The following is a 17,062-nucleotide window of genomic DNA, read 5'->3' on the forward strand; positions in this document are numbered from 1 at the left end:
CAGTTTCCCCTGGCAGACGATGGCTTTCAATAAGATTAAAATAGCATAGAGCAACCCTAAACACAAACTTGTTGATCCTTTGTATAAATACGAAATGGAGACAAATGGATCTATGCAATTTACTCTGTGTGGGTTTCTGTGATATATTGCTGCACCATGCCAATCTGAAAGCAGAGATTGCAGAAACACTGGGCCTGCCTACCTTCAGGCTCTGTTTGCTCATCCAGTCATACCCACAAGGTGCACAGAAGTGCCCAGGGTGCACAGCTAGGATGGATGGAATAGGAGAGAATATTTCAGTTGGAATGGACATGAAACATACTTGTAGTACAACTGCCTGAACACTTCAAGGCTGACCAAAAGCTAAACCTGTTGTTAAGGCATTGTCTAAATGATCTTATACACTGACAGGCTCAAGGCATCAACAACATCTGTAGGAAGCCTGTTCCAGCATTTGCCCATACTCAGTAAAGAAATGCCTCCTGATGCTGAGTCTCAACCTCCCCTGATGCATTCTTGACCTATTCCCATGTATAGTGCAGAGTTGGTTTGTGCTGAGGGCCTTTTTTTCCCTTTTAGATGTTACTCTGTCTCCAAACCCATCTTTGACTTTCCGCACTATTGGAGGGATCCTCGACTTCTATCTCTTCATGGGACCAACTCCTGAGAACGTGGTTCAGCAGTACACTGAGGTCAGTAGAAAAGTGCTCCTGGCTCATGGAGCAGTGCCTTGTGACACAGTCCTGTCAGTATCTGGTAGTATCAGTGGGTAGTGCAGGCAGAGCTCTGTCCTGATCCATTTGTACAAAGCTGCAGCTTCAGATCCGAGGGAAAGCTGGCGTGTGCTCGAGCATCTGTGAGCAGTCTGAGTGTCACAGGCAGGCTGGCTGTTCAGTGCACACTCCAGCCTCTCCTGCAATGTGTCAGGACGGGATGCACTAAAGGGATGCAATGATTAGAGAGATATCTGTCTAAGCTTACTCCTCTCTGGGCTGTCACAGTTTTACAGTCTTTGCTGTATGACATGACTGCATTTTGATGCTGCAGGCCAAGAAAACAAACTAGGCATAGCACAGATGGGAATGTTTGGGAGCTTTACATATGCTGGATTTCAGAGATATTGAATGGACTTTGAAGTCTTCAAGCCTTTATTTGCCAGTGGAATTGCTTGCTGATTTTGGAGCCATCAGGCTGGTTTTCACTAATGAAAACCCATATAATTGCATTGGAAAGGATGGATGTATAAAGCTGCATTTACTGCTGTCTCACAGAGTGTAACTACTTGCTATCCAATTGCCCAATGTTTTCCAGAGAACTGGGAGTACACATGCCAATGGCTGATTTGGAAGTGTACATGCAATTCTTATTTAGTGAGGAGTGTGCAGAAAAAAGTAGCAGATAATATGTTTTTTCCTGGACACCAAATGAGGCTTCAACTGGGCCTTTCTACAGAAAATTGTCACCTCAGATGCAAGCTTCGTATGTAAAAAATCAGTGTCAAACCTATAGAGTGTGGGGCAAAGCTGGAGTAAGCATGTTACTGTAAGAAGGGAGGTCACTATGCAGACTCTGAGGATTAGGCTGCAATTAGCCTTCCCTGAGGAAGGTTGACCAGGGTAGGGCATCCCAGAGCCAGGCACTCAGAGCTCACAGCAAGATGTGTGTGTGTTCTGCCTTTTCCTGTGCCACCCCTCAAAGGGGCCTGAGCTCTGATCTCTAGCAAACATTTTGTCTTTCTTGGCTTTTTAAAGCCTCCATATCCTATGCTTGTCTTCTTTCAAAGTGCCCAAATATGGGAACAGAAATACTGTGGTTTAGAGCAAGGCAAAAAGAGAATTTAATGCCTAAGAGAAGGAAGGCATTTCTGGGTTCTGGTTTTGGTGGAGGAAGGGATAAGACTTGCTCATGCTGCTGTTTTGGGAAGGCTGGAGCTTCTCTGGGGTGGTGAGCTCTGCTAGATCTTCCTTTTCCAAGGAGAGGTTCACATGCTCTCTCCCAGAGAGGTGGGAGGCTGATGGTGCTCCTCCATGTCCCGGAGAAGGAGCAACTGCTCTGCTGCTTGCAGATTTCCAGCTCCCTCTGCACATCATCCCCTCCCTTTGTCTGTCATGGTTTAACCCCAGCTGGCAGCTCAGCCCCACACAGCCACTCGCTCACGCCCCCCCAGTGCCGTGGGGGAGAGAATCCAAAGGGTAAAAGTGAGAAAATTCGTGGGTTGAGATAAAGACATTTTAATGGGTAAAGCAAAACTGTGCACACAAGCAAAGCAAAACAAAGAATTCATTCACCAGTTCCCAGCAGGAGGGTGTTGAGACACCCCCAGGAATCGGGGGAATGGCTGAACATGTGACTCTTACTGGGAAAGACAAATGCCATCACTCTGAATATCCAGCTCCCCCTTCCTCTTCCCCCAGATTTATGTGCTGAGTATGAAGCCATTTGATATGGAATATCCCTTGGGTCAGCTGGGCTCCTGGCTGTGTCTCCTCCCAGTTCCTTGTGTAGCCCCAGCCTCCTCACTGGTGGTGTGGAGTGAGGGGCAGAGAAGGCCTTCACTCTTTGTAAGCACTGCTCAGCAAAATCAAATATATCCCTGAATTATCATCACTATTTTCAGCACAAATCCAAAACACAGCCCATTGCAGTTACTATAAAGAAAATTAACTATATCCCAGCCCAAACCAGCACACACTATCTCTGATGCCACTGCCACAGACCAGCAAGCAAGCTGGGATTTTAACTTACATGTGGGTAATAAAAACCAGGGTGGGAAAAGGGGGGAAAAAGTAAAGCAACTCTCCAGGCTTGAGCTTTGATCCCCATTTCAAGGCAGCAGTACGATGGAAATTAGAGCCACGCCTGTTCCTTTTCAAAGTCTTTTACTGGTGTTTGAAGGGAGCATTTCTGTGGCTTAGCAGGTGGTCAGCATCTGAAAATAAAATGAGAGAGTTCTCACTCTCCAGCTCATGGGTAGTGGCAGCTCACTTTCCACCCCTGTCTCTGGAAATGGAGCTGGAGCAAAGAAAACAGGGTAAAGGAGAGCAGTGGGCGTCTCCTAATGAGACATGTCACATGCCAGGACAAAAAAATCCTGTTCTGTATTCTCTGAGCTTGTGCTTCACTCTCTAGGGAATCTTAAAGAATGCATGTTAGTAATTTCAATGTGAAATAATAACTTCTTCAGTAAACATCCTGAAATTCCAAGGTCAAAAAAGTTACAATTACCATATTATTAGTCTCTAGGGTAATAATTTGGCTTTTATGTACAAGATATGTGGGAAGGTGAAGGAGACAGAAAAGACTTTATTTTTCAATTGTCTTTTCTGTCACACTGAGAGGATTTTCCCTGTGCAGTCATTGCCATGCTGTAGGGAAAGAAAAGGGGTAGAAAGGAGAAGTGTGACTGATGTCTGCAAAGCACTGCTCAGCAGCATGGCTCAGCTCTCTGAGCTGTTTGCATGGGTCTTCTCTGAGAATTGGTGTTTTGGGAGCTCCTGGCTGCTGGGGCCCCTGGTGGGACCAGGCTGCACTGCTGCAGAGCTTCTCTGTGGAACAGCACCTGCCTCCCTCCTGAGCAAGTCTGCCCCAGCCACTGCTTTTTGCAGGGACCCCTCAGTTTATCTCTCTGGGATTGCCCCACTGGTGTGGCAGGGTGGCCAAGTGCCAGCAGGTGCACAGCTGGTGAGAACAAGGGAGATGTTTCCAGAGAAAAGTGCCTTACACCTTTCTCAAATGTTTTGTGCCATTGCCTTTAGTGCCACTTCAGTGTCTGAGCCTCCTCTCTACCCCTGCTATGCTTGTTTCTGTGAGAGGTTTAGGAGCTTAGCTCTGCTCTGGGCTTTCATGTGGCTCCCTCAAACCAGTGAGTTAGGACAGCTTTGTAACAAAGATCTTTATTTGGCCTCTGGAGCATGCAAGATTTCCCCACACACCTCTCCAGGTTGTCACCAGCACCCAGGGTGACCACAGACTCTTGGCCAGAGCTGCTGGGTCCAGGCTATGCCAAGAGCAGGGCTCTTGTCTCTCTGTTTGGTGATCAGGGTTGATTGGAGCTGCTCTGCCAGAGTCACCAGCTTCTCTGCATCCTTGGAGTGAGGACAGGTAACAGCAAAAGCTCTGGTGGCCCTGGATGCCAGCCTGGCCAGGGATAATCTGCTTTAAATGGGCTCCAAGAGTGAGGCAAGGTGTGAGTAGGGAGCAGAGGATGAGTGCTGGTACCTCTGTCCCTCTGCTGGGTGCTGCAGGGAGCAGAGCTGAGCTGTAGGATGCATCCTGCCAGTGGCACTGAGTGCTGCAGCAGTGGCAGCAGCTGTGGGGTCTGTGCTGGGCATGGTCCCTTGGGAAGGAGCAGCCTCCAGCCCAGTTCTTCTGCCCCCTCCTGTCCCTGAGCCCAGCTGTGTGGGGTGTTACTCCTGCCACATCTGAGATTGTCCTGTACAGCTCTCTCTCTATGACAGTGATCACATTTTTCTCCTGCTGCAGAAGAGGTCTGGTGTGCAGAACAGTTATGTAACACAAATCTCACTTTTAATGGCAAGCACCTCCATTTGCAGGAGAGTGAGAAAAAGCAGTAACAAGCTAAAGAGTTCAGGCACTGACCTGAGCCTGGCTGAGGCTCTGCAGTCCCACCTAATACCAGGCCAACATTGCCAAGGCCACTGATGGCCTTTCAGAACAGACCAACAGTGCACAGCACTAGTGTGTGAGCTCCATAACAAGATGCTCAGGAATGTCAGGGTTCAAAAAACAGATGTTTAATAGCTCTTGAGTAAAGGCCATGAATTTGTTATTTTATCACAAATTATCCAATAACAAGCTGTAAGTGAGCATACTGTAAGTCTCCTGATTGTTTGGAGAGAAAATTGCTTGTTTGCTTCCTCCTTACAGAAGTGTGGGCTAGTTACAGGTGTGAGGGACCTCAGAGGTCTCTAGTCCACTCTCCTGTTGGAGAGGTAACATGGGGAACCTGCTTGTGCATAGATCTTATCACAGATGATTCAGTGAGAGTCTTGCAGCTGAATTCCCCAAGATGGAATAAACAGCTGATAATTGTTTTGTGCAGAAAAAAAACCCCAATATTTGAAGACCTTGGCATTGAAAATCCTTAATTTTTTTATATTCCTGAGGTTGTGAACATCTTCTTTATGGTTCAGCAGCTGCAGGGCCTTTCTTTTTGCTCTCCTAAATCAAAGCTTAGCTTCTGTTAACAGAGTTTGAGTGAAGGTTGCCCTCTAACTGACTGGGTGCCCACAGCACTCAGCTGCTTGCCTTAGTCATAGCAGATGAGCTGGATACAGATATGTGGGCCATGGGAGCACCTGTGGAATTTAGCCATTGTGAATTTAGCCATACAGCTAAACCCAGTGCATTAGCCCACTTGGGTTTTACAGTTTCCTCCTATAACTCCTCTTTGAAGAAAGGGAGTTGAAGCAAATATCAAGCTTCAGAAATCATTTTGTGTGACTAATTAGGGTTTAAGATTAGCAATCTGCATTGCAGGACATGTTTAGCTCCTTTGTGAGCACAGGAAAGAGAACCTCTCTCCAGCCTCTGGGATATAACTCTGGCATAACTCTGCAGCTCTCTCTCTGTCATCAAAGTCTTTGGTCATACTGTTAACAGAATAGGATCCTGATTTACTCTATAGAATTTATAACCTAGTACATATCATTGATGCTTATATTAATAATGTTATTTCTCCAATAATCCAGCACAGGGAAAATGAGTACGGGTCACCTGCTCCCTTGACACAGATTTTATCTGTTAGATATACTTGTTTCCACTGAACTTCATTCTTACCACAAAATGCTTCCAGGGTACCTCCTCAATACATCAGCTCTCAGGTGGCTCTGAAAAAAGTGAAAAATTTACACATAATGCTAAGTTATGTAAACATGCAAAAACTAACAGTGAATTTATTAAACACCAGGAGTTATTTAAGAAGCAAGTGCAGGAAGAATTCTGGATCAGAAAATAGGATATTTTGTTTTTACTGGTTCTGCACTACCATATCTTTGTGCTTTTTTCCCCCTTAATTTTGGATACTCCATATGTTTGCTGTTTGTATGTTTTCCTCCCTCAGTTCCCCTGCCATACCCCATCTACCTTTTCTGATTCTATGGGTTTCAGTTTTTCCAAGCAGGCTTTCTCTGGCTGCTGCACTTTCAGATCATTTGTATGCAGAATGCAATCTGTATGAATTAAGTAGATCCTAAATATATATCAAATCCAACTTGAGTCTTCAGGTTTGCAAAATTACATTCCTGCCTCTGCTGATCCATTTGTGAGTGGGTACCATATGTCAGTTACTTTATCAGGAAGCTTCAGGGGGATCCATTAGAGAGAGTCTACAGCATAATTAGAAAAAAGAACATTTGTTTTCCCAGCTGCCCTGTTTTCATCCTTCCTCTTCAAATGTTCTGCTGGTTTCAATTAAGCTCACCATAGATGCACCAGCCTGGTGAACCTGGAGAACTAATTGCTTTAAAAGCTTAATATCTTCCTTGCAAGGTAGATATTTTTCTGTTGGTTCAGCGGTAATGCCAAACTCCTCAAGGGATGCTGTCACAAAATACTGTCTCACTCTGTGGTCCAGAATGACACAGCACCATGCCATAGGGGTGAGCAGGTGAACCCCAGCAAACCCCAGTGCTGGGGACATGCCCTTTTGGAAGGGCTCTGACTGACACACCAGTGGCCACAGCTCCACCTCCAGCCCCCCTGCTCTCCACCTGCATGCTTGATAGGACATGGGGAAGAAGCCAATCCCCATCCAACTCTTGAAATGCATTGGCAATGTCCCAGGCTGTCCTCCCCAGGCAGGAGTGACCTGGGGTGTCACAGGACCCAGGGCAGAGCTGCTCAGCAGCTCCCACGGCCTCTGCCCAGGCTGGTTCCCCCTCTCCCATTTCCCAGCCTGCTTGGAAAGAGGCACAGATGCCATGCAGACATCCTGCCAGGGCACAGGGCTCTGCATTGAGCTGCAGGATTAATATTTATCAGCCAGTTTTCCCTATTTCTCTTGTCCAAGATGAGAAACCTGTGCACTAAGCATTTTATTTCATTAGGGAGGTCTTTTGTTTTGGTCTGTTTTTTTAACCTTGTTTGTAGAGGTCATTCTCTGCTTCCAGTAGAGAAAGCAAGGGCAAAATATGCATCTGCTTTAGGAGCACAAAATGGTGGGTTCACAAAGCTCATCCTGCAGCCTTTTCTGATCTAAAACAAGCTCTGCTGCCTTCTCAGATGAATTTATCCTTAACATGGTGAGTGTGGATGTGCTAGAGAGGAAGACTTCTTGCCCTGAGGTTGGCCATGCTGTGTTGTACACCTTGGTGCTGGCTTACAAGGTGTCTGGGAGATTGTCCTGAGCCATCACACCCCATTCAGCTCTCCATGGAAAACCCCAGCAGAGCTTGAAAGATGGTCTGGGTGATAAGATGTGTCCAAAAAAAAACCTGGTGACATGTGCAAGGAGATGGGACAGCTCCAGGGTGGTTATGGCATGTCTGCCCATTGGCCTCCCCCTACATGGTAGCACCACCTTTGTCTGTTCAGGGCCTGCCCTGGTGAGGGCACAGCAGTGTGCAGTGGAGGCTGAGTGCCTCTGTGCAGGAGCACACTGCTGAGAGCTGCTCTCACTTCTCCTGAATACCCCAGCCCCAGCTGAATTGGAGGAGAAGAAGTGTTGAGGAGGATCAGGAAAGCTAAGTCTGGTGGGACAGGACAAGCAGCAGGTGTATGGGCAACTGTGCTGATCAGCTGGTGTCCCTCCTGGAGACACTCAAAGCATTAACCTCACCACTGGTTATGGCCTCCTTATGTTTCTGCTTATGTGAAACAGCAGCACCCCAATCAGTGAAAGCACACTGTAGCCAAATTTGTAATGTTTGGCTGTGTGTTCCCAAGCATTTCTTGTTTGGAAGCAATTTACCCTGTGTGTTTACCAGCTCAGGGGCATTAAAAGCATCCTCAGCTTTTCTCTGCCTCTCTCCCACATGTGGTTTTCTGTCTGATGCACTTTGTTCATCTGTGTACTGATGCTCTAGCTTGTGATGTATTTTAGAGCAATTTCAAGCTCAGCCTTGCTTTCCCAGGTCATACTTCCTAGAGAAAATCCCATAGGAAAGTGTGCCTTCATGCAATGCATCTCCAGAGAGCTTAGCAGTGCAATAGATACAGACTGCCAGAAGTGCCTTGTTTTATTTATTTGAAGTAGATGGGGTTTAGCTGCCAATATGCAAGTTTTGTTGTTTTTCACTTTTCAGCATAATTACTTAACTATGGAGATCCACAAGGAAATAAGGGAGGGGCCATTATTTAGCCAAAGGGGGCCCATAGCTGCAGCTGATTAATAAGTCATGGCTGCTTTCTAGCTACTAGATTTTCATGTATTGCCTGCATAGGTGTTAGAAATACAAATCAAAGGTTAGTTTCATTGGATTTAACTGAAGTAAGGATTTCAGGAGATGTGCCCCAGAAAACACTGGTGTGTACTAATGAGACAAAGCCAGACTTCAGCTTATTTGTACAACAGACACATTGTAATTGCCCACTGCTCATCCCAGGTTACCACAGCAGCGCTCACCGGGGGAAGCAGAGTAGGATGCCTTGCTTCCCTGTGCTCTCAATTGAGTTTCCTCATGCCATTTACAGATGGATTACATTCAGACAGTGGAAATCAAATATTTATAAATCATATTTAACTCATTACCTTGTGTTTCAGTTGAGAATTTCAGGACCAAACAGTAAGTCTGGCCTTGAAGAGGATTGTCAGTGCCTGGCAACACAAGGATGTGGGCCAGCAATAACAGTAGTCAGCCATAAGTGACTGAGTTTCATCAGATTGGTGTGTAAATATGATTAAAAAATCAGAGAGTGCAAATAAAGATCAGACTCTTGATAAGTTAGTTCAGCTGGATGTGGCAAGAGGAGTTTGCAAAACTTATGTTGCTGTGTGTGGTTGGAGATTTGCCTTCTGTTGGCCAAGGAGTTTGTGGACTTGTTGTGGATCAGGTGGCATGAGGCTCCACACTGGATTTCTGCTGGCATGTGCCATGTAAGTGAGGACACATGCTGCTGTGCAGAGGCTGAGACCACGTTTGGCATTAGCCTGGCTTTTATACACCGTACCCTCCACCAGGGTGTCCTTAGAAGTGATGCTCAGTGCTGGTGTTGTTGGAGTCTCTCTGAAGGGCAAGGATCCACCAGGAGAAGTGCCAAGCATGCTGTGCCAAGAGCCACTCAGAGAAAGGAATGGGTATTTAATGGGGGTGTGATGTCTGTGCCTGGCCTTTGTGCTTTCAGTGATCTGGAAGCCTCTCCTGGTGTTTCAGAGTAACTTCTTTCCCTCTCACCCTGGTGTTTCTGTGTTCCTCACTGCTGCTGCAGGCCATTGGACGCCCACACATGCCAGCCTACTGGGCCCTGGGATTCCAGCTCTCCCGCTGGGGCTACAACAGCCTTGATGTTCTGAAGGAAACCGTCGATCGCATGAAGCGCTATGACATCCCATATGTGAGTATGAGTCTCTCACTGTGTGTGCTAACCTTGCACTCTGAAGTGATACAATTATAATGGAGGAAAAGTAATTATCTTACAAAGGGAATTGTAGAATGAAAGGACATTCATAACCTTATGTAGTGGGTTTGCATGTAATATCTTCATAATGCTGAAAAGAACATTTAAAGTGGGCTGTGAACATGATGTTTAAGTGCTGCTCTTGGCTGCATAGCAGGTGATTTTGGTGTGGATTTGCTGTTACGCAGTATGAGGTGCTAGCATTTCAAAAACAAATAATGGAAAACAAACTTCTGATGCAGATCACTGCAAAATAGTTGCTAGACTAAGGCTTCTACATTTTCTTGTAGTCCACTACTAGGATTACAATTACAGTCTCTTAGGTTTCATTACATTAGTTGCCTTTTAGAAATACTATTGCATGCATTCTGAGTTCTGTATCAGATACGTCAGTTATAGAATCATAGAATACTTGGAGTTGGAGGAGACCATTAAAGGCCATCTGATCCAATACCCCTGCAATGAGCAGGAGCATCTTCATCTAAATCAGGTTGCTTAGATTCCCGTCCAACTTAATATTGAGTGTTTCTAGGGATGGGGCATTCATCATCTACCTGTGCAACCACCTCATTGTAAAAAATTCCTTCCCTATATCTAGTCTGAATCTACCCTCCTTTAGTTTGCAACCACCACCCCTTGTCCTATTGCTACAGCCCTTACAAAAAAGTCTGACTCCAACTTTCTTATAAGCTCCTCTAGGTATTTAAAGGCTTAGGTAAGTTCTCCCTGGAGCCTTCTCTTCTCCAGGCTGAACAGCCCTCTCTGTCTCAGCCTGTCCTCAGAGCAGAGGTGCTCCAGCCCCTCTGATCATTTTTGTGGCCCTCCTCTAGACTTGCTCCAACAGATCCATGTCTTCCCTGTCTGAGAACTCCAGAGCTGGATGAAGTAATAATGTAATTTTTTACTTGAAAAATGTTTAGGATGTCCAACATTATGATATTGACTACATGGAGCGTCGCCTGGACTTCACCTATGATAAAGTGAATTTTGCTGGTCTGCCAGAATTCATAAAGGAGATGAAGAAGAACGGAAAGCACAACATTTTGATTCTGGTAAATTAACATGTTGCTAATTATTTCTCCATTTATAAGAACTATTCCCAGCATAGTTTTCATAGCAGTACCTAGGTGCTAACACAGTGTAGTAGATTTTCCATTTTCTCATGTGTTGAGAAAAGCTGAAGAAAAAGTTCTCACAGATTTAATTTTTAGAAATGCTGTCTTTATTTGATATCTCTCTATCAGTATCATCTCTATACCAAAACATTAATTCTATGTCACTTTTTCCCCACTGAGTTATGGGAAATTTTGCCTCTGAGTTGTCATTACTTTCATATAATTCTTTCCCTGAAATGAACAAATTATTTTAATGCATATACAAAAATTGCTGAATAGTGGAAAAAATTCTATTCCTAATCACTCTGGAATATACTAACTACAATTCATGTTTCTTTTACTTACTTTTTATCTATATTAATGTGAGAGATGATTACTTATCTGCAAATTTGCGGAAAATGTTGAACCTCTAACCAAAATTGGCATATGGACAAATGAATTAATTTGGATACAAGTGAAAATTGGAGTTTTCCATCTTCCCCAGTAAATTTTTCCAACAAAATTTGCTGTTTCCCTCCAGCACTTCCCTGTACATGTCCTTCTGCCAAAATGACTCTGTCACAATAGCTAAGTGAGCACCAATGGTGGCAAGGAAACTGGAGACCAATTTAATCGAAATTTAAGTAAAGGTGAAAATAAATTAGGAAATCAAATAAAATCCATTGATAAATTCACAAGATCTTGCTCTCCATTGTCCCCCAGCAGCTTAGCAGTAGGAGGGCTGCATTCCCCACAGCAGGATGCTGTTTGTTCTCCATAACCACTGGGGGCAGGATAAGAGGAAAAGCATTTTGACCTGCAGCAGGACAGATTCAGGGCAAACGTCAGGGTAAAGCTGCCTGTCAGCAAGGTGAGCTGAGCCACAGACAGCTGCTGGGGCCAGGGTCCCTCCCCAGCTGGGTGCTGTGAGCAGAGCCAGCAGATGGATCAGGCATGGCTGAGCTGACCTGCAGCCACAGGGTGAGGAGAGGGAGACAATTCCACAGGGCTCCCCTCAGCACTTTTTGCTGTAACTGTAGATTTGAAATCTGTTTTCTACCTAAGTGGTGAGTTTATATCTTTCATTTGGGTACTATGTTCATTTGGGTACTACTTATTTGTCTTTACCTCCAACTGCCAGTCCCTCACCCTTATATTTTCTTTCTTGATAGACTGATTGAAATAAGTGTATTCTCCCTCAGCCTTTCTCTGCTAGGCTAAACAAACACACTTACCTGCAATTATATTGATGGCTCATGGTTTTAAGGAGACCAGGATTCAGTTAATCCAACTGAATCATGGTGGACAGGTCCACTTGTTTGGACCCTAAGTCAAACCAGTCCTGTTAAAATAAGGGCCAAGTTCCTCTTCTTGCCCTGGAGGTCCTGTCAAAGGCTTGTGGAGAGAGAGACTGAACAGCAGAGTCCTGAATTGTGATACAGTTGCTCTTTCACAGATACACTTGCTGGTGTATCTGGAGTCAAGATAAGCAAGAGCTACTGCAGTTTTCTCATCTAAAAATCACATTATCTTGTTAAATAGATAGATAAAGGCAGAAGTGCCTCCTTCCTGTCCTTATTTTTTTTCTCGTAGTTTGTTTTGAAGTTTAAAACATGATTGAGGAGGATGGATTAGTCAACTCCACAGATAGCTATACCAGTGTTTTCTTTTTAATTAAGACTTTTATGATAGTTTCTTTAAACATACCTTTTATTATTTGCCTAATCTTTGCTTCGGTATACTATAATTTCATTTACTACTAGGACTCTCAAACAAAACCACGCAGCCCAAGTGATCAATTTCATATTGATAATGGAAACAGCAGTATGCATCCAGTGAATGCTGCTTGCAGTCAGCAGTGTGCACACAGTGAATGCTGCTTGCATTCAGCAGTGTGCACACAGTGAATGCTGCTTGCATTCAGCAGTATGCATCCAGTGAATGCTGCTTGCAGTCAGCAGTGTGCATCCAGTGAATGCTGCTTGCATTCAGCAGTGTGCATCCAGTGAATGCTGCTTGCATTCAGCAGTGTGCACACAGTGAATGCTGCTTGCATTCAGCAGTATGCATCCAGTGAATGCTGCTTGCATTCAGCAGTGTGCATCCAGTGAATGCTGCTTGCATACAGCAGTGTGCACACAGTGAATGCTGCTTGCATTCAGCAGTGTGCACACAGTGAATGCTGCTTGCATTCAGCAGTGTGCACACAGTGAATGCTGCTTGCATTCAGCAGTGTGCACACAGTGAATGCTGCTTGCATTCAGCAGTATGCATCCAGTGAATGCTGCTTGCATACAGCAGTGTGCACACAGTGAATGCTGCTTGCAGTCAGCAGTCTCCATACAGTGAATGCTGCTTGCATACAGCAGTGTGCACACAGTGAATGCTGCTTGCATTCAGCAGTGTGCACACAGTGAATGCTGCTTGCATTCAGCAGTATGCATACAGTGAATGCTGCTTGCTAGGCATTTGTCCCTAAAGATGCCTTCCCCTGAAGGTTCCATTCTGAGAAGCTCGGGGGTGCAGCAGTGAAATCAGTTTTCATCAGTGAAGGTTCAAGGCACAGCGTTTAAATAGTAACAGATTACTAAGTCACTTTGATGGAGAGAAAGTTTAAGACAAAAATAGACCCAAATTAAATGGATACATCATTGTAAATAACCAAGCAGTAGTGAGCACATGTGCTGTCAGGACTGATTGCTCTCTCTAACTGTTAGGCAGTTTAGGTTCTCTGTAACCTCAATACTGCTCTAAAAATTATCTAATCTCTTAGAGCTGTAACATTAAATACCACATGCCTATTTATTGGTTTATCTCAAAATAGCTTGCAAAACATTAATATAGGAGCAAAATACCAGGAGTTTGGGGTACCTCTTCCTATGCACTCTTGCCTTTCAGTAAATACATGGTAGTCTTTGTCATCAGTGTTGGGATGTCTCCAGTTCTTTTGCACTTGCTGGTGGGTATGAAGCTACAGGCAAGCAGTCATGGTTTAGTTATCCATTTTCTTCTCCCTTATGAGTTTGACTTCAGCAACATTTTTAAAGCCCTCTCAGTTTCTCAGATGTCACATTTTGCAGCAGTGAAGGGAGGTGTTGTATCAATTCAGCTGTGAGACAGATACAAGGAACATAGCATCTCTTAATTCATGCAATGAGCTAATGGGAATCCAGATAGAAATTCTTTCTTTCATCCTTCCACTAACCTGTAACCGAGGCCTGTCCTCTGCTCTAGTTCTTTAGCCAAGCTTGTGGAAAAAGAGCAAAAGCTGAGCCAGTCTGTCCTTCATTGTTTAAAAGTTAACGAGAAGTATAGGTTGCACTGGTACTGAAGTTTTCTATTTTCACTTTATTATAGTTGCTGATATCTCTGTCAAAATCTGTCTGTTAGCATTCTTTAGTGATGTAAAGTATTCCCCTAAGTTGAGCTGGGAGCTGGAGCAGTGTGAAGGGTTTCGTTCCCAAGTCACAGTGGGTGCAATCAAGGCAAGTGTAATCCAGTTGGATACTGAAAAAACAATTTTCTATTTAGATTCCCTTTGGGTAGTGACAGGAATTGGTGAGTTCTCCAAATATAGCAGATTGTTGCCTCCCTCATGATGATTTCAGGAAATGGGCTCTGACAGCCAGTTAGTGTCATGGAAAACCTCTAGTAAATGGATTTAGGGAATGGGTTCCATCTATCATCTCAAGACCACTTTGGTCATAAGCAAAGCATATATCTGACAGCCAGCAGAACTGACACTGGCAGCCTGCCTGAGGATGGGACCCTGATCTCAGCTGTGCCACCATCATGTGCTTGCTGGTGCCGCACCAGCAGGAGGTCTGCTCCCCATGATTGCACCTGGTGCTGAGAGCCCTCTGTGACTATGGTCCCCTTTGGAGTAGCCTGGCTCCATTACTGGAGCCTTTAATGTAGCCCTTCAGCTCTCCTCTCTCCTAATCTCTTTCAGAGGCCACCTCTATTTAGGGGAAATTGTGACTTTGCATGTCAGCACCTGGTCATCATCATTGCAATAAATAATTGTGCATGTTTCAGCTGTGTCAGAACAAATATATTCTTTAGAAACAAAGATGTTCTAAAGTAACAATGAGTACATTGAAAAATTATGAACATTTTTACTAAAGAGCATCTTTAATGAAAGACCTTGTATACTGTCTATTAAGCCATACTAAAACAGAAACAGTTAAGAATGACATAAGTGACTAAATACTTAAAAAGTCAAGAGCAACATGCTCATGATTCAAAATAATGCTCGATGTCTTTAACATTTTAAGTCCAATTGTGTGAGCTATAGAGACAAAAATTTCCAGAGATGAGTTTTTGTGGATGTGCATAAAAATATATTTGGAGTGGGGCTGCAGGTGGAAGTGCATCAGTCTGGGTACATGCTGGGGGCTCACAGGTCTTCAGGCAGTCAGCTGGAGTTAAGGATGCTCAGCACTTCTTCCCCTAAATGCTAAAACAATGAGTGAAGATTTAACAGGCATGAAACTCCTTCCCCACAAACTACCCTTGCAGGCATGGAGAGCTTTTGTTTTCTTTAGGGCAATACTAAACCTGCATAATATATTAGATTTATGCTCTGGAACAACCTTTCAGCTGAAGGAAACCATAAGTTTGCATTAGGAGTAGCTAATTAAGCTGACTTCTTCTAGCCTTCGTGTCCCTTGAGAGACATCTTTACCACAATTATAAGATAATTATTGCAGACGGACCGTTTTCTCTTTTGCCAAGTTGGACTATTGAACAAGTTAAAAATGTAATGGACACTTATGGTCCTTATGGAGGAGACACCAGAGCTAGATAAAGTTAAACAAAATTTTGGGCTTAAAGTAGGGATTTAGCTGTACCTTTTGTTGTTGAGGCATGGAGAATATACTTTCCTCACCAGGGCTATGCTTATCAGAGGGCTCACAAGTAAATCAGGCAATTAATTAATGTATTTAAATTAGATTTAAAACAAGCCTTTAAAGCAACTTACCATTTGGGGTCTGATACTTTTTTCTTTTTAAGACATTTATTAGTTAGATTTCTATCACATTTTGATTCAAGTTCACTTAAATTATTGCAGCAGCTACAACTGAGTGGAAGAATTGTTTCAATGATGTTTTTCTCCATTGTGTTTCATAACTGAAAGGTTTTGCCTAGAGCAGAACCTGAGAAAGTAAGATTTTCTAAGGAGAAAGTAAAGAATTCCCTACTAAAATGGCTGCAGTCTTTATGTGTTCTAAAAACCACAAAGCAGAGAGTTGCTTCCAATTAGGGATGTATTGCAAAGTGCACTTACCTCCTTTTGGTTGCAGCTGAATGCTGGGCAGAGTTGCAAAGTACCTCTTCATTCACTAGCATCTCAAAGTATTCTTAATTTTATTACTTCCAGCATGATGGGTGTGCCTCTATCATCCCCAGGAGCTGATCAGGCTCTCTTTGTACCAGCTTGGTGGCTACTGATGGTCATCCTGAGGGGGAGGAGTTGTTGGTGTCAATATCAGGGGCAGCAGTGGGAGGTGGTGACAACCCCAAGCAGTGGGAAGGGGCAGGAACAAGCTGTGGGGTGTAAAATGCTGTGCTCTTGGTGCCTGGGGACGGCAGAGGTGTAAGGCCCCACAGGCAGGTGTGAATTGGGCTCTCTGCATCAGACTGGCATAACTTGGACATCCTTGTCCAACACTGGTTTGGAATGGAGGGCTAACAGGGCCCTTTTGAGGTTGGATGTGCCCAGCTTCAAGCCCCTTGAAAAGTTTTAGTTATTCCAGCATTGAGCTGTTGGTGCTGAGGCAGCCGGAATACGGATTGCCGTGGACGAAACTCAGAGGTGCTCAAGTGTGGGAATGTCCAGCACAGCACCCAGCCCCAGCAGAGACCTTGGTGCAGGGGGAGTAAAAATCTAGTGCCTGTCTTAAAATAATTTGAACATAGAAAGTCTCATAAAAAATAAATGTGAGGATATTTAGTAATTTCACATTTCTTTTGCCTTACACAAGAAATACTCATGACATATCCTTAATGACTTTTTCTAAATGATTTGCTTTCGACTCCTATTAAATTTTAATGCTGTTTTCTTCCAATATTTTTGCAATCAGCACTAAGAAAACATAACACAAATTTTTATAAAATATAAAATAGAAGATTAATTGTTACCTCTGGGATTTTAATAATGGAAGTGTGATCACTCTTTTCAGGACCCTTTCATAACCAAGGATGAGGAGCCAGGCACTTACAGACCTTATGAACTCGGCCAGGAAATGGGAGTGTGGGTGAACAACTCTGATGGCGTGACTCCTGCTGTTGGGCAGGTGGGTTTTTAAATTTTGTGATGCATTTTGTCTAGTGCTGCTTCAAAACAATAAAGCAGCAGTGCAATAGAAATGGGAAAATAACCAGGATTT

General features: G+C 44.1%; 1 protein-coding gene across 1 annotated transcript in view; it reads left to right on the plus strand.

Moving 5' to 3' along the window:
- LOC132073616 (sucrase-isomaltase, intestinal-like) overlaps nt 1-17,062 on the plus strand; it is a 60,619-nt gene that overhangs the window by 14,776 nt on the left and 28,781 nt on the right. Inside the window, exons 7-10 of the mRNA XM_059472751.1 lie at nt 580-692; nt 9,388-9,513; nt 10,497-10,628; nt 16,856-16,969. Of these exons, the coding sequence (XP_059328734.1) occupies nt 580-692; nt 9,388-9,513; nt 10,497-10,628; nt 16,856-16,969 (485 nt within the window). The remainder of the gene's footprint in view (nt 1-579; nt 693-9,387; nt 9,514-10,496; nt 10,629-16,855; nt 16,970-17,062) is intronic.

The sequence above is a fragment of the Ammospiza nelsoni genome, chromosome 5, assembly GCF_027579445.1.
Source record: "Ammospiza nelsoni isolate bAmmNel1 chromosome 5, bAmmNel1.pri, whole genome shotgun sequence".
In the NCBI taxonomy this organism is placed as follows: Eukaryota; Metazoa; Chordata; class Aves; order Passeriformes; family Passerellidae; genus Ammospiza; species Ammospiza nelsoni.